Genomic DNA, 24,751 nt, shown 5'->3' with positions numbered 1-24,751 from the left:
ATGGATGGATGGATGAATATACTGACTGATGGATAGGTGGAAGGACAAACAGATGGGTGAATGGATGAGTGGTTGGTTGGATGGATGAGTGGGTTGGTTATGCAAGTTGATTGGATGGATGGATGGATGGATGGGTGCACGGATGGGTAGATGGATGTAAAGGTGGGTTTTTGTATGTATATGTAGATGGATGGACTCACTGGTGGGTGGATGGGCAGATGGATGAACATACAGGTAGGTGGATGGATAGATGGACAGATAGAAGGATGAACTGATGTATAGACAAATGAATAAATGGGTGGATGTGCTGGTGGGTATATGAGTTATTGGATGGATGGGTTGGTGCGTGAATTGATTAATACCTGGGTTTATGTATATGTATGTATGTATGTATGTTTGAATGTACTGACTATTGGATGGATAGGTGGGTGCATGGATGGGTAGATGGATGGAAAGGTGGGTTTATGTATGCAAATATGGATGGATGGACCCACTGGTGGGTGGTTGGATGGATGGAAGGATAAATGGATGGACAGAGGAACAAATAAATGGGAGGATGGATGGATGGATGTGGTGGTGGGTAGTTGGGTGATTGGATGGATGGGTGCATGAACTGATGAATAGGTAGGTTTATGTATGTATGTACAGTATGTGTGTATGAATGTACTGATGGGTGGATGGATGGGCAGAAGGAGGAACAGATGGGTAGATGGATGGAAGGATGGATAAATGCACATACAGATGGACGGACAGATGTAGAGATGGATGAATGGATGGAGAGATGTATGGGTGGATGGATGGAAAAGCAGGTGGATGGGTGGGTGATTGGATGGATGGATAGGTGGTTTTATGGATGGATGAATAGAAGGACAAACTGGTGGATGGATGGATGGAAGGATGAATGGATGGACTGACGAACAAATAAATGGGAGGATGGATGGATAGATGTGCTGGTGGTTAGTTGGGTGATTGGATGGATGGATGGATGGATGGGTGCATGGACTGATGAATAGGTGGGTTTATGTATGTATGTATGAATGTACTGATTGGTGGATGGATGGGTGGAAGGAGGAACTGATGGATGGAAGGATGGATAAATGCACATACAGATGGACAAACGGACAGATGCATGAATGTAGAGAGATCTATAGATGGATGGATATGTATGCTGGTGGGTGATTGGATGGATAGGTGGTTTTATGGATAGTTGGATGGACAAATGGATGTATAGGTGGATGGATAGGTGGATGGATGGAAGGATGCATAAATGGGTGGATAAAAGAAAAGTGTGTGGGGAGATAAAGAGATAAAGATAAAAAGAGGTGAGAAGATACGGATGGAAGAAGATCATTTTGACAAATTGTGCAAAAGAAAAAGAGAGCAAAAGTGGAGTTCCTGCCCCCAGCAGCCAATGAGAAGTCTAACTCTAACGAGACTGATGAAACCCTGACGGTATGGCTAATGGCATTGTGATGTTTTATTTTTTCATCCAGTATTTACAAAATGTTCCTATAATGAGAAAGAAAGAGTGGGGGAGGCCAAGAGAGAGAGATGAATATATAATTGGGATGGGAAGGGGGTGGGAGAGAGAGGAAGAAGATAATAAGTGAATGAGAGGAGGAGGTTGGAAAAGAGGAAGAAAGTAGGGAGAGGAGAGCGAGGAGATGAGAGAGGGAGACGAAAACAAAAAGTGGGGAGACATAGAAGAGAGAAAGGGTGAGGTGGGGTGGGGGGGGAATGAAAAGAATGAGAGAGGAACATAGCAACCACAAAAGAAAGTATAAAATGAGGAAAATAGAGAGTAGAAGAAGCTGGAAGGGAAGGAGGGAGAGAGTGAAAGAGGAAGATAAAACTTGAAAGTGAGAGATATAAGGTGGGATCTGGGTGGAAGATAAATTTGGTAAACAACAAAAAAGAAGGAAAGAAAAAGGAAGGGGTGGAGAAAAGGTGACAGAGAAGTAAAAGTAAGAGCGAGGAAGACATCAACATGGAGGGAGATAGAGAGAAAAGGTTAGATAGGAGGGGGAGAGATAGGGGGTAAAGATGAGTAATGGGAGAGAATGAAGGTAAGTGCAACAGAGAATGAGAGGAGAGAGAGAAGAGTGAGAGACCAAGATAAACAGAAGGGGAAGACATGAAGAGAAGAAAGAGTGAGGGGCAGAGACTGAAATGAAGAGAGGGAGAGAAAAAAAAAGTGAGAGGAACCAAGATAAAGAGAGGGAGGAAGAGAGAATAGGGAAAAGAAAATAAGAAGAGAAAGGGAAAGACCAAGGGAAGGAACAGAGAAGGAAAGAAAGATAAAGAAAGAGACAATTCCTGTAAATAATATAAATACATATGTGCTCTGCATTTGCAGAACTATGATTATTTTTTCTTTTGCAGGAATTCTTTATTACATAGTTTGGAAGAATTGACTATATCCTATTGATTTTTCAAGGTTCATTTTCATGTTAAGGGGAAAAAAATAACTCTTGCCTAATATGTGAAACACGTATTCCCCCCCTGTAGACAATGTTTGGACAAAAGTTCTTTACTAACCAGATCAACACCATAAATATATATGAGTGCCATTTCTTCACAGGCCAGGATATGATTGTTTTATAAGATGGGCAGAATGAGATAAGCAGCCAATCCATACGTGTGGGTGGGCTGGCAGCCCTGCTGGGGCACCAGATATAAGGCAGCCAGGGATAAGTCAGAGGAAGGCACACACCAGGCATCAGGAAAAAGCAAGGAGATGTCGTACAAGCGTGGCACCTGCCTTGGATTCATTATGCTCCTCATGGTCTCTCACCACCACACCAAGGGGAAACCACTGTCCAGCCTGCAGGTAGGTGGCACTCTGGGCAACACATCATCATGGGGTCATACATTATATTCAATGCATTTTATGCTTCTGTCTATCTATTTCATCATTATTATGACTGTTATTTGTGTTTCCTATTGTTCATTTTTTTTATTTTTTTGCATAAATATATACAATAAAATGATTTTTTTAAAAATGATTAGAAAAAAAACTGTAGTAATCTCACCATTGAGGCACTAAGGATCCCAGCAAGTGTTTTTTTTTTTTTGTTTTTTTTTTGTTTGTTTTTTAGTACAGAAAACATTGGTAACCCTTAGCACAGTCCGAGTTCATCTTTTACTGTTGTCACCACAGTACCATGACATCTGGATGCTATGGGATACTGCACTTGGCATGTCACCCATATTCCCTGTATTGCCCTAAATTGTTTTAGTTTGTCATGCCATGGCAATAGATATCAAAGGATCAGGCAGGTAAGCATTTCAGAAAAAGGCTAACATAGGAAAAGTGTGCTACATCAAAAAACTTCTGTTATCCCTGTAATTCAGGTCTGATGCTGAAACAAGGATTCTGATTGTTTGCTATAGGCAACAAGCATCCAGACCATTTCTAACTGTTATCACTGCAGTCCAGTTCTGAAAATGAAACAAATTGGTTCCTATGGACAGCAAGGAATTATCTGTTTGCACCTTTTCATGCATCAGTCCCTATGTATCTCACAGCATCCTACTAAAATAGAATATTAATAATTATTAATAAATCATGCCAATAACTTTAATTTTAATTGTTTCCTACTATTCTATCAATAAAATAATAATCATCCAAGGTTTTTTTTAATGTAAAGTAAAATCTAAATGCAGTAACACACAACAAATAATCACAGTTTATTTTTCATGTACTGACTGTTACAAGGAGATGATCGATGGAATTGGTTTGATTTTGCTATCATTGGCTTGGTTTTAATTTCTGTCTCCCATAACCCGGATTATGTGCTCAAGGGCGGGTTGATTTGTATCTTATATTAAACCCTTCTGATTGCAATGTCTACAATTGTGCTGATGTCCAGCTCTGAGATGACCAAACTACCTTCTTCCTAGAGCTTGTCCCGGTTGCTGGAGGACAACTTTGAGCGTTCCTTTGGTTCTGATGAGGCAGATCAGCAGCTGGTACCGACCGATTCTCTGGACCAGCTGGACCCAGAACTTCAGTGGAACAAAAACCGGTTGGAGCAAGGCGACAGTCCCCATGTTAATGAGATGACGCTCCAGCAGCTGCTAAATGACCCAGTTGGCACATCACGAAGATACAGACAAAGAAACAAAAAGGGCTATTCTAGAGGATGTTTCGGGGTGAAGCTGGACAGAATCGGAGCATTCAGTGGGCTGGGCTGCTGAGTTATAGGTAAGATGTAGGGGCATGACAGAACAAGTTTGCTTCACTGATGTCTTGGCCCATCTGTGGTGGGCTGATGATTTTTTAAAACAGGGTCAAGTTTGTTTGGTGTAGAATACCCTGTAAGCCTACTAAGGGCTCAGACAGCAGAAATGGAAAGGGGAGCAGATGTAAAGCTGGGCACACACCTGGACAAGACTAGCAAGGAACGTTGGGCCCCCTGAACTTAGGAACAGGTGAATACTTTGTGAGTAAGTTGCCTACTAAGGTAAGTTGAATAAGATTTAATAAAGAGCTAGTTAAAACCCCTTTCATAATATTATCAGACAGAGATACTAATAATGTATATAAGCAAGTGCCACCAATATAGGTCATTATAAACCTTAGCAGGATTCACATTTGTGTGTTAGAGTAATGCATGAGTTGCCGCAATGTACAGTAACATACGAAACTTGTTTTGCTTTAGCGCAGCGTTGATCATTTTAAATTCCACCCCGATGTACTAAGGCAGGGTTTCTCAACTCCAGTCCTCGAGGCACCCCAATAGGTCATGTTTTCATGCTTTCCATTATTTTGCACAGGTGTTTTGATCAGTTTCACTGCCTTAGTAATTACCACAGCCGTTTCATCTGAGGGAAATCCTGAAAACATGACCTGTTGGGGCGCCTTGAGGACTGGAGTTGAGAAACCCTGTACTAAGGCAATGAACCTGCATTGTAGCAAGATCTAATGCATGGTAGTGCATTTCTCAGCATTGCATTACCAAAATGTGCGATTTTAGGCATGTTAGCATGTGTTGGCAGCCGATTCATTTTAAATGATACCCCAGTGCACTAAAGCAGTGGTCTCCAAACTGCGGCCCTGGGGCCAGATTTGGCCCTTTGCTTGTCTTTATCTGGCCCTTACGGCATTATTCCTGCCTCTGACACCAACCATGGGGCATAATTCCTGTTACTGACACCCAAAATGGGGCACTATTCCTTCCACTGACACCAATGATGGGGCATGATTCCTTCCACTGACACCAAAAATGGGGCACTATTTCTTCCACCGACACCAACTATTTCTCCATCTAATACCATAGATGAGGAATTGTTTATACCCACTGGGCACAGTCTGGCCCCCTAAAATCTGAAGGACAGTAAACTGGCCCTGTCTTTGGAACATTTGGAGACCTCTGCACTAATACAATGAACCTGTTTTGTAGCGTGCCCCAATGCATGCTGTCTGTTGCATTTAAAAAAAAGGGTCATGTGTGATTTTTTTTGGGCATGTTAGGGTCTATTGGCACTCCATTCATTTTGAACTGCCTTAGTGCCATGCATGTTGATGCCCTACTTAACATATGTTAACACACCACAGATAAGTAAATGGACCCTTAAACAAATGTCTAGCTACTGTACAAGTTCTTTTTGATGTAGGAAACTTTTAGAACCCCGCAGAACTCTTCAATAAGTCAAAAAGTTGAAGACAAATAATATTAAAGTGCATGTAAATCCATTTTTTTTTTTGGTTTTGTTTTATATAGAATGTCAAAGGGTTAGACCATCTGTCAGATTTTTATTACTGTCTGTGTCCCTGAAGAGATTCCCCCGCTCTGGTGACCACTGCCTCTGCTACAAAAAGTGATGGGAAATCCAAAAATACTGAGTTGTCATCAGAACAGGCGAAGAAAGGAAATCTTCCAAAGGGTTAGTCCTGTTCTGGTGACAACTATTCCCTCACTTTGGAGAGATCTTCTTTTATTTCCTGCTGTGTCACTCGGACAGGAAGTAAAGGGAAATCCCCAAAGACATTCAGAAAAAAATAACCTTCCAGGGATTCAAAACTAGGAAAAAAAGTTATTCCACTTTTATGGGAAATGAAGGGAGGAGGAGAAAAGCATCGGCAAAGCCTTGGCCATTAACAAATTTAAATTAATTTATTGAAGAGATACATTAGCAAAGACGAATGACAGACAGGGCGATAATTGCTACAAGACTGCTCCATCGATATTTCATCACCGAAGGGGAAATAATGAATAAGCCAAGAAGTGCGTGTTTCTTTCTCCGCGCAGGATGATTGACAGCTCCGATAAGCTGGATAATTACAGCCGCTGTCCTTGGTGCTGAAATCACACTGAGCTGCCTATATGGCCATGCTGAGCTGGAATACAAGGAGCTCCTTATTGGGATCGCTTCCTCTCCCAGTACAGAACTTGTTTGTAAAATAAGAAGGAATTAAACAGATTCAGCTTATATTTCTCAGATGCATAGAGGACTGAAGAGTCCATCGTATTCTAGGCTGATCGATACCTGGGGTCAGGGGACAGTATCAGCAGCTGTAGGCTAAAATAAGACTTAGCAGGAGTATGGTGTAGGTAGTATTAAACTCCCCCTCCTCATGTCATAAACTCACACCCCCACTTTGTTTTTGCTGCATTTTCTAAACTCACATAATTTTAAAGTATAAATCCCAAAGGATACATGCATGGTATAGGCTCATTGAATGAAACAAATAGCAATGGACACTGATTCCTTCACTCACACTGCAGTGGTCTGTGCTGGCAGAGCTGAGAAACAGCCACCCCCCTCATCACAAGCACCCTCACTTGTATTGCAGAAAAGGGGATGGGGGCGTGTCTGTCCAGTTCAGTTACATTACTGAGCACACTGGCTCACCAAACACATTGCAATCTGACCATGCAATCTTGGCACAATCGAGTGTAACTTCAGTCCGCTTCTAAGGTAGCTCCACTCCTCTCTGGTGCTGCTATTATGATGAGCAGATGGGCTCAGCTTGGTCCTCAGGTCCCCATCAGCACATCTGTGCACATGGCAGACAATTTTCCACGCATGCACAAAGATGTGGAAGTCTTCCCTGGTAGCCATTTTTCCATGCATGGGAAAACATACGCATGCTCAGATGGTCGAAAGAATACACATGCACAGATGGTCAAAGAAACCAGTGTATGTACAGCTATGCTGCAGGGTATGCACGGGGGGGGGGGGGGATGTAATTCTTGCCAAGGCGAGAAATGTGTAGGTGCTGCTTGGTTAAAAAAAAAGAAAAATAATGTTCAGTTGTAAGAGAGGGACGGGGAGGAGGCATGACATGGCCTTTAAAGGTGAAGATCCACTTCAAATGCACGAAGCTATGTAATATGAGCACCTATCTGAACTTGATCCAATCAATCTGTATCCAATCAGGCAGGCTCCTGCACTGCATGTTGGTAGATCTAAAGGTAATTGTACAATCAGATTGTAACATGCGTAGCGAGCTTACCTCTGTTGCCCATTAGACAGCAGAGTCATATTCAGCCACACCGGTCAACTGCCGTAACAAAGGTCCTACCTCTTTTTTTTGCTACAACAGTTAAATGGCATGTCTAAATATGACTGTGCTGTCTAATAGGCACCAGCGGCGGCCCGTCCATATGGGGTGTAGGGGCGCCGCCCCCCTAATCCATGCGCTCTGCCCCTAATTTACATGCAGGGTGCCGGACACATGAATTCCAATGATAGTTTTATTTTTTTAAGTACATGATTAGAGCCGGAGGCTCTGCGCCCTGAGCCCACCCAGTTGTGTGACAATGCTTCTTCCTGCTTCTCCTCCCAGTCAATCCCGGCTCAGGAAGGGGGTCCTGAGACCCGATTGGCCGCCGAGGAAGAGGAGACGCAGGGGAAGCCGTGCCATCATGGAAGGAGATGCAGAGGCCTGCCTCCCAGAGGAAGCCCGAGACTTAGGGTAAGTGCAGTAACTGATCTACTGACTTGGGGGGGGGAGTGGCGGCAGATGAATTGCTGCCCCCACCCCCCCAAAAAATATACCACGAGCCACCACTGATGTACTCAATAACGTCACTGAACTGGTCAGACACACCCCTCCTCTCTGTGTGAGGACACTTGTCATGAGGGGTGTAGCTGTTCCTCAGCTCTGCCAGCACAGACCACTGCAGTGTGAGTGAAGGGAAGCAGCCTTTCCACAGAGAATAAAAGGTATTTCAAGGTTTAACTAAAGTAAAAACCATTCTTTCTTTTTTTTTATTTGGATAAAGCAATGAGCAGTTAGAATCCCTATCTGGGCTTTATCTGTAGTCTGTGCCAACATTAGAAAGATTCACTTTCTCAAATTGTTCTGATCGCCAGTGTCACCAGGACTGAAGGTGAGGGTAAATACAAAATTTTGAGTTGTCACCACAAACGAAATAGAGGGTTAATATTCCAATGGGGACACTTGTTCCTGTTTCCTTCACAATAGAAAGCTATCCTTACTTCCTGTTGAGACTTTAGGACAGGATGTAAAGGGAAATCTTACTAATGAGACACAGATTGCAAAATAAACAGCAGTTTTAACCGTCCCCAAAATGATAAAAAAAAAAAAATGGTCATATGCTTGTGGGATTGCATAATTGGACCTCTGATTCATGCTTCAGGCGAGATCACATCACCAATTACCAGGCGCGAGAAACCTACGTTCTGTGTGCATTTCCCACACTGGGTTCCAAATGCACTGGATTTGCAATCTGCTGCAGGGTCAATAGATTCCTAATGACACCCTGAACACAGATCACAGACACAGTGCGTTTGACTGAACTATTCCAATGTACCGTAGTACTATATGATCCAGTTGCAGTGCACATGCCCTACTTTTTGGTGTGATTCAGTGCAATTTGGGCCTATTCAAATGAATTGGCTGAAAATCACATTGCACTAAATTGCACAGAAATCCCGTTCCTGTGCGAGTCCGGTGTGTACCAGCACTAAATCAGGGCAATAAAACACTCCTCCCCAGTGGTGTAACAGGTGGAACTATATATCACTCAAAGGCAATAGTTTAGCTAAAAGTGGAGCTTGGTGGGATAAGTCATCCCTGTTTTTTTGTATTGCTTGATGATCACTCTAATTGGATATCCATGCCATAGAGCCAGGACTTCTACCCAACTATCATGGAGCTGTTTCTGTGACTTGGTGGTATTCCAGCTCCTCTTAAAAATAAATAAAACAATCCAGAATGAATTATTGGAGTGCCTCATAATGGGCATAGGAGGATTGCAGGCCTGGGAATGGTGGGAACCTGTCGAAATGGTCACAGAAGGCATGCGGATCTTAGAATTTAGCACAGGGATGGTGGAGAACCCTCATAATGAGCATAGCAATAATGAGCATAGCAAGTGTGCATACCTGGGCACTCAGTACATGCATGGTTGAAGCCCCTCATAATGGACACAACAGGTGTGTAGACCGGAAACTCAGCAGATGGTGGGAGCCCCTTATAATGGGTACAGCAACTGTGCAAACCAAGGAACTCAGTGCAGGGATTGTGGGAGCCCCTTCTAATGGGTACAGCAACTGTACAAACCAAGGAGCTCAGCACAGGGATGGTGGGAGGCCTTCATTATGGGCACAGCAGGTATGCATACCTGGGAAGTCAGTACAAGGATGGTAAAAGCCCTCATAATGGCTATAGCAGATGTACAGACCAGGGAACTGGCGAGACAGAAGAGACTGTCAGGGGGTTTCACTTTCCAGAACTTACCAAACAATGAATTATGACATCTCTGTGGACTGTCCCTTTAAATCAACGTCCTGCTAGACTGCAGTTTTCCCTATACATGGTAAAAGGGCATTATTAACATCTGTGATCTGTTTACAGGGTCAGCATCACTCATCGATGGGACTGGATATCATTCAGCTCCAGAACACATCAACATTCTTCAACTTTGACACCCACAAAATGTGTTTCAACCACCAACTCGGCCATCGTTATTCTACAGTCATCCTATTTTGTAAGATCAGATGACAGAGCTTTACTCTGGAACTTTATGGGTCTCATTTACTAGGGTGGTACGCCCTGCACATAGCAATGCAGCCAGGGGTACCTTACTGTGATGTACTAGAAGTGAATGTGATTTATATATGTGTGCGTAAGAAATGCACGCTGATGCCTGGCTGGGACTGGGAACACGCAACACCCCCATCCCAATTCAAGCAAGCACGGCCACCGCCATGGCAGCCTATTTCTGAGCGCCCAGCAGACGGCGGGCAGATTCAGAGGACTGAACAGTTACTTCTGCGGCGTCCTCATGCGATATTGATTTTTTTTTCTAGTTATCTCAGTTTGCTTCAGCTCAGAAATGTGTCCGTTTAAATATTAAAGTCCATTTCATTTTTACCTGTGTTACAGTTCTGCTTAAATATACAAAGTATAAATAAATAAAACAATTACCAAATATCCATCATTTTTGTTTCACTAATTTAAATATTTGTAGTCACACAGAAACTGGTAACTCCAAGGGCTCGTTTAGACCTGCGAATAGGGAAGGGGAGGTAAAAACATGTGATTGAGGAGCATTTTTACTGGCCCTAACCATGCCCCCCCCCCCCCATGCTGCAAATGCAGCGGACAGGGTGTTCACACACCGTGACAAAAATGATCCCCCCATTAGTTTCAGCAGGCAGTACTGCTACTGAACGCAACCCATTGAATGGGGCCGCACCACACTTGCCTGCAATGCATGTGGTTGTGGCATGGTGGCAACATATCGCCTCCTCACCGCCTGTCAAACTCTTCTGAAATGCGTTCTGACCACAATCTTGCCGCACATCTAAACTTAGCCTAATATATTATTTATAAAAAAATATTAAGACCCCTTTGACACTGAGGTGCTTTTCAGGCATTTTAGCGCTACAAATAGTGCCCAAGCGCTTTCACACTGGGGCGGTGCGCTTGTGGGACGGGAAAAAAAGTCCTGCAAGCAGCATCTTTGGGGCAGTTTGGGAGCGATGTACAGTATACATCGCTCCCAAAACACCCTGCCCATTGAAATGAATGGGCAGCGCTGCCGAATCGCCTGCAAAGCGCTTCAGCAGTGCCGCAACACGAGTGCTTTTAACCCTTTCTTCGGACACCAGCGGGGGTTAAAAGCACACTGCTAGCGGGCGAAAAGCACAGCTAAAACTACAGTACAGGCGCTTTACCGCTAACGCCGGGCGCTTTCAGTGTGAAAGTAGCCAGGTGACCTGGGAATACGTAATTTACATTATCCAATTACCCTTGAAGTATAATGTATTATTGTATAATGTATAAGTGTAATAAAAATATATATAGAGAACAAGATATTAATGAACAGTCATGTGCCCATCCCCCTCTCTCTGCCTGCACACAGCACTAGTAAAAAAAGCTGTGCATACAGATAGATGGAAGATTTTTTTAAGTCTTGCACTGCCGGCGGGGTCTGAACCATCAATTTGCTAGGAAAGAAGCTGCGAACATTCGACTTTAGTAAATTAGGCCCAGAGTTGCATCCATTCTGTTATTAATACTGTTTCTGGCATTTTGTAAATTTGAGAATGAACTTGTTTCCATGTTTGCAGTCCAGTTTTCTGTTTAAGCAAAACACAATAATGGAATGGAAAGGGTTTTTTTTTGTTTTGTTTTTGGTAAAGTGTTCTTGATTAAACAACCCAAACAATATTTTTTTTTTTTTTAAATAAAGCGGAACTTCAGGAATTATTTTTATGGTCAACTTCTATTGGTCCTGCTTGGCACAATGTAATTATCCATATCTTATAACTGGAGGGCAGCTGGGGATGCTGTGTATAGAAGGGAGCTAGAAGCTAGAGCAGCTCCTTTTGGTCCACATCCATTCACTGTCCATAGCTTGCCACCTCAATCTCTGCAACATCTCCAAGATATGCCCTTTCCTAACCAATGACAACACCACAAAGCTCCGAATTCACTACCTGGTTATCTTTCACCTCGACTACTGCAACTCCCTTCTCATTGGCTTACCCCTAAATAGGCTATCCCCCCATCAGTCCATCATGAATGCTGCTCCCAGGCTCATCCACCTTACAAACCACTCAGCATCTGCTACTCCTCTCCGCCAATATGAAAAAAGGGATTGCCGCTTCAAGAAGCTCCAGACTTTTTAGAAACACCCACCCTATTAACAACTCGCAGGTGCTGGCTCTGTGCAAAATTTAGAAGAAAGAAAATGATCCCGGATGGCCGCACTCCACTGAAGACATCTTTATTGAAAAAAGTTTAAAATCTAACACAGTCACTTCCTGTACAGAGAAAACGGGGAAGCCCAGCTAACATGTTTCACACCATGGGTTGGTGCTTAGTCATAGATAAATGATTAAAGTCTGACTGTGTGTATATATAGAGGTGAGAATGAATGAACGACCTATCAAAGGTCGATTTATCCTAAAAACAAGCCTCCCACACAATCAGACCTTAATTGATGCCTAAATTGAAAAGCAACTGAAAGATTTGGGGAGGGGGAAACAAAAGGCATACCAAAATGAATTCTATAAATCCCAAAAAAGGGTGAATATTAGATAAAGACACAATAAGTGCAAAAAAATGTATGTTATATTCGTTCCAATAAATAACTCCCACAAAATGCAGTCACAGACATAATAGGCATCAAATCGGAAATAAATGATATGAAAAAATGTGATTTAGCATATGACGGGATAGGAAAGCCCAATGCAAACATAAAAGATAAGATGTAATTATAAAGAAACACAAAGATAGAATAGATAGAATAGATAGGATAGATAAGATAGATAAGATAGCTAAGATAGATAGGATAGATAAGATAGATAAGATAGATAGGATAGATAGATAGGATAGATAAGATAGATAAGATAGATAGGATAGATAAGATAGATAAGATAGATTAGATAGATTAGATAGATAGATAGATAGATAGATAGATAGATAGATAGATAGATAGATAGATAGATAGATAGATAGATAGATAGATAGATAGATATAGAATGTTTGTAGAGGGATTCCAGCAATATCAATATGTAACAATCCATAGACATATAAACCATAAACATATACATAATTATAAAGGAATTATTTAGAATTAAAATCTATATATACAGATCTATTGGAAAAAGAAAAAAATATAGATTTATTTATATATTTCATTTTAATATTTATAGAGAATCACATTTTGGAGGTTTTTGTCTTTTCTTTTCTGTGCATTTCGTGTTCCTAAAAGAATTATTGGAATAATGATATTATTTTTTTCTTTTTCCAATAGATATATATATATATATAGATATATATGTATATATATCTATATATATATATAGATATATATATATCTATATATATATATAATGTTGTTGGGATCCTTCTACAAACATTCCAGATAATTTGATATATCTACATCTATATATATAGATATATATATATAGATATAGATATATCTATATCTATATAGATAGATATAGATATCTATATCTATATATATATATCTATATATATATATACATATTCATTTATGTTTCTTTATAATTACATCTTATCTTTTATGTTTGCATTGGGCTTTCCTATCCCGTCATATGTTAAATCACATTTTTTCATATCATTTATTTCCGATTTGATGCCTATTATGTCTGTGACTGCATTTTGTGAGAGTTATTTATTGGAACCAATATTACATACATTTGTGCACTTATTGTGTCTTTATCTAATATTCACCCTTTTTTGGGATTTATAGAATTCATTTTGGTATGCCTTTTGTTTCCCCCTCCCCAAATCTTTCAGTTGCTTTTCAATTTAGGCATCAATTAAGGTCTGATTGTGTGGGAGGCTCGCTTTTAGGATAAATTGACCTTTGATAAGTCGTTTATTTATTATCACATATATATATATATATATATATATATACACACAGTCAGACTTTAATCATTTATCTATGACTAAGCACCAACCCATAGTGTGAAACAAGTTAGCTGGGTTTCCCTGTTTTCTCTGTACATGAAGTGACTGTGTTGGATTTTAAACTTTTTTCAATAAAGATGTCTTCAGCAGAGTGCGGCCATCTGGGATCATTTTCTTTCTTCCTCTATGCCAATCCCTCCATTAGCTTCCACTCATCCAACTAATTAACTTAATCTCTTCTGGACCAAGCCTCTTTTTGACACTTGTTGTTTACAAGTTAAAATCAGTATTTTTTGCTAGAAAATTACTTAGAACCTCCAAACATCTATATCTATAGATAGATCTATAGATATATATCTATAGATCTATCTATAGATATATATATATTTTTTTTTAGCAAAGACTTTGGAGAATAAAATGGCGTTTGTTGCAATTATTTATGTCACACTTCACTGAATTAAAAAAAAAATAAACAAAAAAAGTATGGCTTTCTGAAAAAAAAAAAACATTTATGATGGGTGGATGCAGCATCAATCCAATGGTGCATCTGTACCCCTCCGGCTCTGCAGTGAGAACTGAGTGATCAAACACTACTGATCACTCAGTTCTCCCCCTTCGACCTGAGAATAGAGCCATGACTGTCAGTCAACAGCTCTCTGCTCTCCCTTGCAGTGTTCACTGGAGAGCTGGGCTGTGGAGGGGGGCGGGAGCGGCTGCTGGTCCGGGCTTCTGGGTGGATCCTGACTATATGGTTGGGATGTTTCCAGAGCCTTAACCGCCTCTGTGACTTCAGTCGACAGCGGGCTTTAGCCCACTGTCAACTGAAAATGGGTGACAGGAGTGCAGAATGAACTGCACTCCTATGATCCATAGGACAAGTACAACCAAAAAAGCTCTGGGAAATCCAGACATTTTAAGTTGTCACCTAAATCGGAGGTGAGGGGAAATCTTCCAATGGGGACACTAGTTCTGGTGGCAATTAACTGTCTAGGAGGTGATACTCACTCGTTTTGAGGAGATCCTCCTCTTACTTCCTGGATCTCTTCTTACTTTTATAATGTGTTCCCATTGGGGATATTCGTCTTCTCTATTTGTCTTAATGACCATTGCATCGAGTTGTCACCTAAAATAGGAGGTGAGGGGAAATCATCCAATTGGGATATTTGTTCTGGTGACAACTACTGTACCTGCCTTAGAGTGGATACCCACTTGGTTGAGGAGATCCTCCTCTTACTTCCTGGATCTCCTCTTACTTTTATTCTGTGTTCTCACTGGGAAGATTCACTGTCTTTATGGGTCTTGGTGATCACTGCCTCCTCAGAACAGAAAGTGATGAGAAATTCAAATGTTTTCAGTTATCACCTGAATAGAAGGTCAGTAGAAATCTTCTAATGAAGGAATACCCATTTGCGGTCTCCTCCTACCTCCTGTCGTGTCTCTGGGACAGGAAATGGAACACACAGAAATATAACACAAGACCCAACAGGGGTCTTCACTTTTACTTGTTTTATCCAAAACTAAAAAAGAGAAAAAAAGTTCTGGCTTCACATAAGCACTTGCTGGACCCATACTTCTCTCATGGACTCCAGTAGAAAGATCTTCCCATCAGAATTCCAGATCTGCCCAACTGTTGCAACCATTGGAGGAGGAAACCAACCATGTGCTATAGCTGTTTGAGAATGACACCATGGCATTGTGAGAGCGGCAGAGACACTAAAAATGGTGGAGAACCCCAGTGCTGGACATACACAGGAAAGGTTTTTCATCTTGGAAGAGTTCCATCAGATTTAAAGTGATAAACACACTGTTTAATTTACATTGTCCCTTCTATTTCTATATGTCGATGATGACACTGTAATTATTTTAATACAAAAAAAATCTAAGTAATTTTTCATATGTGATATACAGCTATCACTTGACCCAGATCTTTCCCAGTCTGTCTGCAGGGAAACATAAGCAGGAGGAGCTTCTAGTCCTCTGCTGCTGGTCACATGTTCAAAGTAAAAAAACAGCCTTTACAATACAGAGTAAAATAAATAATTAATATCAATACACTTTTAAAAATTGTCATACAAATATATATTTGAAATTAAAACTTTATTATTTTGTGTAAATAATGAAGTGTGTGGATTTCTGCCAGTCACAGGCTGTGTCACGCCCCTCCATCCTGTCTCTTAGAATAAGAAGGAGGTGAAGCCTCCATTAATCTACATGTAATATCCTGCCCTCATTGTGTTTAGCTGGTTAGTGGGAATGGAGGGAGGGAGCGGGCTGTCATATACCACTGTGTATACGCCCACATGCATGCTCAGATGTGATAGGGAGGAAATGCTCAGCATAGAAACTCACTGAAAACTGAGCATGTGCAGAGCTGCCAACACTGCTCTGCAAAATCCCTAGCTGATTTGGGGACATGAACAGAAGGGGGAGATAAAGAGCAGCAGGATCAACCAGTTTTTTTTTTTTTTGCAGAATACAGAAAACGAATCTCATAGTGACTGAGTGAGTATGAACAGCATGTAATACACTATTTATTAATAGTATTTTATGATGTGGGTTTAGTGACTCTTTAAAACAATGGAATGGTTGCAGCAATCCAGCCAGCCTCAGTTTTGATGAATGATTTTTCCAGAAGATATAATAAACATTTACACAACACAGCCATCTGTGATATGAATTTGGTGGCTGGTCAGATTGAGATTCCTTCTAAACTCTAACTCAATAGGAATTGTAAGGAACAAAGCACGCAGTGCCGTCACCGGGGACGTATTTAGATGCTCTCAGGAGGACTTGCCAACATGATGCACCATTTCAAAAGGCTCTGCCTCTTTTCTTGCCAGCAGTTTAACTGTATCCTGTATCATCCATAGACTTCTATTGTGAAAAGGTGCGGTCAAGTAAAAGCAGAGCTCCGAGCAATATTATCCATCTCACATATATCTAAGGTCCATGGAAAAGAAGATCAATCGTTTTATTGATGCATCAATGTATCCATCCTTGTTTTATTGAGCTCTAACGTGAACCCCAATGACAGGCATACATTCATAATATCTTCTCGAATCTGAGATATCCAAGGAAGAGTGTCATGAACAGGTGTGACCAGACTGTGTGGACTGCAAAAAAGAAACCAAAACGCATGTAAGGTGAAAAGTTTATTAAAGATAAATAGTAAACACCCCAAATACAAATAGTGCTCAACTAACCAACAGAAACCCACAGACAACAGATAATATATACAGCCAAAGGGAAGTCCCAAAATCAAACACGTTAGCCAGGCCAGGGTCATACACAGCAGATCAGCAGATAACAAAGGGCAGTTCCAGAATCACAAACGTTAGCCAGGCCAGGGTCATACACAGAAGATCAGCAGATGAACAAGGGCAGGACAGGAGAGGCAGATGATGGATGGGATCAGGCTACAAGGGAACAGGAACACAGGAGGGACAGGATCAGGATGGGATCGGGATCAGGTCCAGGTTCAGGTTACAGGTTACAGGTTACAGGTTACAGGCTAACAGGTCAGGGCGCAAGGATGATACCAGGGCAAGTATGTGAATGCTTGCTGGGTATTTATTAGGGTTGTCCCGATACCGATACTAGTATCGGTATCGGGACCGATGCCAAGCATTTGCGCGAGTACTTGTACTCGCACAAATGCTCCCGATGCCTTATCCGATACCTGGTTGGATAAGGCATCGGCGAAGTCAGCGTGTGGATGTAGAGGGCGGGCGGAGTCAGCGTGTGGACGTAGAGGGCGGGCGGAGTCAGCTGATGGACGGACAGGGCGGGCGGAGTCAGCTGATGGACGGACAGGGCGGGCGGAGTCAGCTGATGGACGGACAGGGCGGGCGGAGTCAGCTGGTGGACGGACAGGGCGGGCGGAGTCAGCTGGTGGACGGACAGGGCGGGCGGAGTCAGCTGGTGGACAGACAGGGCGGGCGGAGTCAGCTGGTGGGCGGACAGGGCGGGCGGAGTCAGCTGGTGGACGGACAGGGCGGGCGGAGTCAGCTGGTGGACAGACAGGGCGGGCGGAGTCAGCTGGTGGGCGGACAGGGCGGGCGGAGTCAGCTGGTGGACGGACAGGGCGGGCGGAGTCAGCTGGTGGACGGACAGGGCGGGCGGAGTCAGCAGGTGGACGGACAGGGCGGGCGGAGTCAGCCTGTGTAATAAGACACATTACAAGGGGGCGTGTCGTCTGCTCCCCTGTACCTCGCTGTGACAGCTTGAAGCTGAGTTTACTTTTTAAATTGTAGTGTAATAATATCAGCACTCAACTACCAATTTGATGAAAAATATATAGTGACAGATGAGAGAAATAAAATATTATAAGATAATGACTGAAAAAACGAGGAAATTAGAACAGAATAACATTATCCTCTAGTATAAATAATAATCACCCATTAGTCTACCAGTCATCTAAATTAGCATAGTAAGGGTTAAACTGAGTAGAATTTATTTTCAGCCTAAACGTCAGCCTGCAATAATTAAAGCCAGCCACTTGTCGGTGCCACCTATCAGTGCCCATAAATGCCATCGATCAGTGCCATCTATCAGTGCCAGCCACCTGTCAGTGCCACCTATTAGTGCCCATAAGTGCCGTCTATCAGTGCCATCTATCAGTGCCCATCAGTCAGTGCTAGCCATAAGTCAGTGCCACCTATCAGTGCCCATTAGTCAGTGCTAGCCATCAGTCAGTGCCAGTGCTGGGACAAGGCCATCTGGTGCCCAGGGCGAAGATGGCAAACTGCGCCCCCCACCCCAGGTATAAAGAGTCAGTGTCCTTTCAAAACCAGAAAACACTTAAAACAATACAACAATACAATACTGTAGCTGCAGCCCCGTCGCAGTATATGTACTGTGGCGGATCAGCAAATGCTTAAATTGTAAGTTCACTTTACAGAAAATCTGTAAGGTGAACTTACATTGGTCCTGCTAACCTGGAGTCCAGTGATCCCCCGCACTGACCCCTTTACATTACACAGCCCCCTGCACCTCTGGACCCCTTTACATTACACACCCCCCTGCACCTCTTGACCCCTTTACATTACACAGCACCCTGCATCTCTGGACCCCTTTACATTACACAGCCCCCTGCGCCTCTGGGCCCCTTTACATTACACAGCCCCCTGCGCCTCTGGGCCCCTTTACATTACACAGCCACCGGCACCTCTGGATCCCTTTACATTACACAACACCCTGCACCTCTGGGCCCCTTTACATTACACAGCCCCCTGCACCTCTGGGCCCCTTTACATTACACAGCCCCCTGCATCTCTGGACCCCTTTACATTACACAGCCCCCTGCGCCTCTGGGCCCCTTTACATTACACAGCCCCCTGCGCCTCTGGGCCCCTTTACATTACACAGCCCCCCGGCACCTCTGGATCCCTTTACATTACACAACACCCTGCACCTCTGGGCCCCTTTACATTACACAGCCCCCTGCACCTCTGGGCCCCTTTACATTACACAGCCCCCTGCATCTCTGGACCCCTTTACATTACACATCCCCCTGCACCTCTGGACCCCTTTACATTACACAGCCCCCTGCACCTCTGGACCCCTTTACATTACACAGCCCCCTGCACCTCTTGACCCCTTTACATTACACAGCACCCTGCATCTCTTGACCCCTTTACATTACACAGCACCCTGCATCTCTGGACCTCTTTACATTACACAGCCCCCTGCGCCTCTGGGCCCCTTTACATTACACAACCCCTGCGCCTCTGGATGCCTTTACATTACACAAAACCCTGCTTCTCTGGACCCATTTATATTACACAGCACCCTGCAGTTCTGGACCCCCTGCATGTTACACAGACCCCCTCTTCAGTACAGACCCCCTCTTCAGTGTAGCCCCCTGTTCAGTGCAGACGCCCCCGTTCAGTGTAGCCCCCCTTCAGTGTAGCCCCACGTTCAGTGCAGACCCCCTTCAGTGCAGACGCCTCCTTCAGTGTAGCCCCTCGCTCAGTGCAGACCCCCCTTCAGTGTAGCCCCCCGTTCAGTGCAGACCCCCCTTCAGTGCAGATGCCTCCTTCAGTGCAGACCCCCCTTCAGTGCAGACCCCCCTTTAGTGTTGCCCCCCCGTTCAGTGCAGACCCCCTACAGTGCAGACGCCTCCTTCAGTGTAGCATCTCGCTCAGTGCAGACCCCCTTCAGTATAGCCCCCCTGTTCAGTGCAGACCCCCCTTCAGTGCAGATGCCTCCTTCAGTGTAGCCCCTCACTCAGTGCAGACCCCCTTCAGTGTAGCCCCCCACTCAGTGCAGACCCCCCTTCAGTGTAGCCCCCCCACTCAGTGCAGACCCCCCTTTAGTGTAGCCCCCCCTTCAGTGCAGACACCCCCCTTCAGTGTAGCCCCCAATCAGTGTGCAGACCCCCCCCATTCAGTACCTCAGATCAGCGCGGCGGCACATGCTCAGCAGATCCCCTCTCCCTGTTTACACATAAACAGAGAGGAGGGGGAGGCAGCTTCACTCTGCTCGGCTGTGCCTGTGTGACATCCCGGTTCGCACAGACAGACAGCACGCGGCCGCGAGAGGAGAGGATGGTAGGTGCAGTGGTGTCACCCTGCACCCCCTGCACACCCCCTCCTCCTTGCATCACAAAGATCGCATCTCAATGCCTACTGTGCCTGTCACTGCGGCGCTGCCACCACTTCAATCCCGGAGTGGGAGGAGGCCTGACACCCCTCCCAGTGTGTGGTACCCGGGGTACCCACTTAGTAAGCCTCTGCACATTCTTTGCAAGCAGGCGCAGTGTTGTAGGGGCGGCCGGTGGCAGTTGCTAAGAAAGTTTAACAGCACACTGCCTGCCAGCACTGCGCCCCCTTCCCACATAAAATTGCTCCGCCCAGGGCATCCGCCCTTTCCGCCCACCCCTTGTACCGGCCCTGGTCAGTGCCACCTATCAGTGCCCATCAGTTAAACTGTCACATGACATTAAAAAAAAAGTATCGGTAATCGGTATCGGCGAGTACTTGAAAAAAAAGTATCGGTACTTGTACTCGGTCTTAAAAAAGTGGTATCGGGACAACCCTAGTATTTATATGCACACCTGCAATTAGCCTCAGGTGACATCTGATCGCAGGAGGTGCTGTCTGCTCCACACTGCCAGGATCCATCCGCTGGTGGACACCAGTACTGCGGCCCAACGATGACATAACACCAGCAGGGGAAAGCTCCCCTGACAGTTCCAAACTGCCATTAGACACCTGCTGGTGGACCTCAGTACTACACGCCAAATGATAGATATTACCAGCGGATGGAACATTTCCTGACAGCCTGTCCAGGTTGGGTGAGGTCGGAGGTCCCCTGACTAGCAGAATGGGGCTTTAGGTGCTCTAGTCAATGTCTGTTGCAACCAGTGGCAACTAGATGTTTTTTTTCTGCACTTCTTGTCTCAGTGATACCACATCATACTAAGGTTGCCACAGTCCGGGTTTTGAATCACTTGTCCGGGTTTCAGGTGGCAGAAAATAAAATTTTTTTTTTTTTTCAAAATTGTCACTCTTTTTTTTGTTTATAGCGCAAAAAATAAAAACCGCAGAGGTGATCAAATACCACCAAAAGAAAGCTCCATTTGTGGGGAAAAAAGGACATCAATTTTATTTGGGTACAGCGTTGCAGTTGTCAGCTAAATAAACACAGTGCCGTATTACAAAAAATGACCTGGTCATCAAGGGGGCAAATCCTTCCGGGGCTGAAGTTATTTTTTTTTTTTTTTTTAATGCTAGCAGTTTAAACACCTGAACGTGACTTGATGTTATGGAGTTTGAGTCCGTGTGCAGCAGAGTTCAGACTGGGAGAGGTAGAAGCAGTAAAATAAGCCAATAAAGTTTTCTGCAATTCTTATGTGCTAACACAGAACACGCTGATAGTAGGAGAGAACAGAGAGATTAGCTTATCAGTCTGCTGCCTCTCTTATCACTGTCCAATCACAGGCTGGGGGAGGGACAAGACCTGTAAGTATTACTTGCCCACTGCAGAGAAATATCTAGCCCTCCTCTACCTGCCAGACAGGGCTGTGCTGTGTGGCAGAACTGTGTAAATCTCAGGACTGGATGGATAACATCCTTTGGTAAAAAAAAAGCATCCGTGTATGCATTTTAGCTGTGCATTTTATTTATTATTTTTTTACAGGGATTTGGCTTAAAAAAAAAAAAAAAAAAACTGATGAAAAAGCTGTTTTTCTTTAATAATCCCTAATGAGTGAAAGCACAAAAGAGCCATAAATGTCAGAGCCATAAAATGTCCTGTTATCTCTCCTCTGCACGCGGACAGAACCCAGAGCTAGAAGACATTTTAATTCCGAGGTATTTGTGATGTATCCGAATAATGATGGAATGTCAGGACTGAAGGGAGAATTTTTTTTTCCTTCCTATTATTTAATTAAGCAGTTGTAGCAGAAAAATCAGGAAGGGGGAGTGGAAATACCCCGACGTCCCCGTCCTAATGTGACAGCTGCGGAGTACGGATCTGGCGCTGTCACCGCTGTCATGAAGAGCTCACAGTCAGTAGAGTGGAATTCGCCAACAGTATTCAAATCTGTTACTATTCTGGTTCTTTGGAGACGTGAGCGCTAATGAATCCGTTCAACTTAATCATTTAAAGCCGAACTGCAGGCAAACAGCGAAATACACAAAATAAACACGAACTCTACACCCACCGGCCACTTTATTAGGTACACTCGCTCAATTGCTTGCTAACACAAATTGCTAATCAGGCCAATCACATGGCAGCAACTTAGGCATCTAGACGCAGTGAAGACGACTTGCTGAAGTTCAAACCGAGCATCAGAATGGGGAAGAAAGGGGATACAAAGTGATTGTAAGGGTTAATTTTTTTTTTTTTTTTAACCACTTCCCTACCCGTGTATTGTAATACGACGTCCACAGATGGGATCTCCCATCCAGGGTGGACCTCATATGACGGCCTGGGCTTCCAGGCCACCTAGGGGGCGTGCGCCGCGTTGCTCGGGACCCGGTGCGTGTGCCTGCGGCCGGGATGTCCGCCGGGCACCCGCGATTGCCCGTTAACCGGGCCGGACCGTGGATCTGTGTGTGTAAACACACAGATCCACGTCCTGTCAGTTGAGAGGAGAGCGATCTGTGTTCTCAGTACAGCGGAACATTGATCGGTCTCCTCCCCGCCCCCTACAGTTAGAATCATTCCCTAGGAAACATATTTAACCCCTTGTGTCCCCCTAGTGGTTAACCCCTTCACTGCCTGTCACATTTACACAGTAATCAATGCAATTTTATAGCACGGATCGCTGTATAAATGTGAATGGTCCCAAAAATGTGTCAAAAGTGTCCGATGTGTCCGCCATAATGTCGCAGTCACGAAAAAAAAATCGCGATCGCCGCTATTACTAGTAAAAAAAAGAAATAAATATTTTTTTTTTTAAAAATGCCATAAATCTATCCCGTATTTTGTAGACGCTATAACTTTTGCGCAAACCAATCAATATACGCTTATTGCGATTTTTTTTTACCAAAAATATGTAGAAGAATACGTATCGGCCGAAAATGAGGAAAAAATTTTTAAAAAATTGGGATATTTATTATAGCAAAAAGTAAAAAATATTGTGTTTTTTTCAAAATTGTCGCTCTTCTTTTGTTTATAGCGCAAAAAATAAAAAACGCAGAGGTGATCAAATACCACCAAAAGAAAGCTCTATTTTTGGGAAAAAAAGGACGTCAATTTTTTTTTGGGTACAACGTCGCACGACCGCGCAATTGTCGTTTAAAGTGCGACAGCGCTGAAAACTAAAAATTGGCCTGGGAAGGAAGGGGGTGAAAATGCCCGGTATTGAACCGGTTAAATAACAAACATATCATACTTACCTCCACTGTGCAGCTCGTTTTGCACAGAGTGGCCCCGAACATCCTCTTCTGGGGTCCCCCAACCACTCGCGGCTCCTCCCCGCATCAGATAACCCCCTAGGAGAAGCGCTCTCCCGAGGGGGTTACCTTGCGGGCGCACTCCCGAGTCCAGCATTCGGCGTCCATAGATGCCGAATGTATGACTCAGCCCCGCCCCCCAGCGCCCCCCGTCATTGGATTTGATTGACAGCAGCGGGAGCCAATGGCTGCTCTGCTATCAATCTATCCACTCAAGAGCCGAGAACCCCGGGCAAAGAGACAGCGTGTCCCCACCGGATTAAGTTCCAGGGCTCAGGTAAGTAAAATGGGGGGCTGGGGGGGCCGGTCACTGCCAGGTGTTTTTTCACCTTCATGCAAAACATGAGGGTTTACAACACCTTTAAATGAATTTGAATGTGGCATGGTTGTTGGTGTCAGATGGGCTGGTCTGTGTCTTTTAAAAAACTGCTGATCTGCTGGGATTTTCACGCACAACCATCTCTAGAGTTTACAGAGAATGGTCCGAAAAAGAGAAAATATCCAGTGTGTGGGTGAAAATGCCTTGTTGGTGTCTGAGGAGAACGGGCAGACTGGTTGGAGATAATAGAAAGGCAACAATAACTCAAATAACCACTCGTTACAACCAAGGTATGCAGGACACCATCTCTGAATGCACAACAGATTGAACCTTGAAGATGGGCTACAGCAGCAGAAGACCACACCGGGTGCCTCTCCTGTCAGCTAAGAACAGGAAACTGAGGTTACAATTTGCACAGGATCACCAACATTGGATAATAGAAGATCGGAAAAATGTTGCCTGGTCTAATGAGCCTCAATTTAAGCTGTACATTCAGATAGTAGAGTCAGAATTTGGTGTAAACGACATGAAATCATGGATCCATCCTGCCTTGTATCAATGGTTCAGGCTGGTGGTGGTGTAATGGTGGGGGGGGATATTTTCTTGGCACACTTTGGGCCCCTTAGTACCAATTAAGCATCGTTTAAAGGCCACGGC

At 43.9% G+C, this 24,751-nt stretch overlaps 1 protein-coding gene across 1 annotated transcript; it reads left to right on the top strand.

Annotated features, from left to right (window-relative positions):
- Positions 1-1,733: 1,733 nt before the first annotated feature.
- Positions 1,734-10,409, top strand: LOC141111138 (C-type natriuretic peptide 1). The gene is made up of 3 exons (XM_073603174.1): positions 1,734-2,830; positions 3,904-4,207; positions 9,833-10,409. The coding sequence occupies exons 1-2, from the start codon at positions 2,738-2,740 to the stop codon at positions 4,198-4,200; spliced, it is 390 nt and encodes a 129-aa protein (XP_073459275.1). The 5' UTR covers positions 1,734-2,737; the 3' UTR covers positions 4,201-4,207; positions 9,833-10,409.
- The last annotated feature ends 14,342 nt before the right edge of the window (positions 10,410-24,751 follow it).

The sequence above is a fragment of the Aquarana catesbeiana genome, linkage group LG10 (assembly GCF_042186555.1).
Source record: "Aquarana catesbeiana isolate 2022-GZ linkage group LG10, ASM4218655v1, whole genome shotgun sequence".
NCBI classification, from domain to species: domain Eukaryota; kingdom Metazoa; phylum Chordata; class Amphibia; order Anura; family Ranidae; genus Aquarana; species Aquarana catesbeiana.
The sequence above is the reverse complement of the archived record's forward strand: the minus strand, read 5'-3'. Positions and strand labels throughout refer to the sequence as shown.

Coding starts and splice junctions, on each gene's coding strand:
- LOC141111138 (XM_073603174.1), top strand. CDS start 2,738: ATGTCGTACAAGCGTGGCACCTGCCTTGGATTCATTATGCTCCTCATG. Junction 2,831..3,903: donor AACCACTGTCCAGCCTGCAG/GTAGGTGGCACT, acceptor CCTTCTTCCTAG/AGCTTGTCCCGGTTGCTGGA.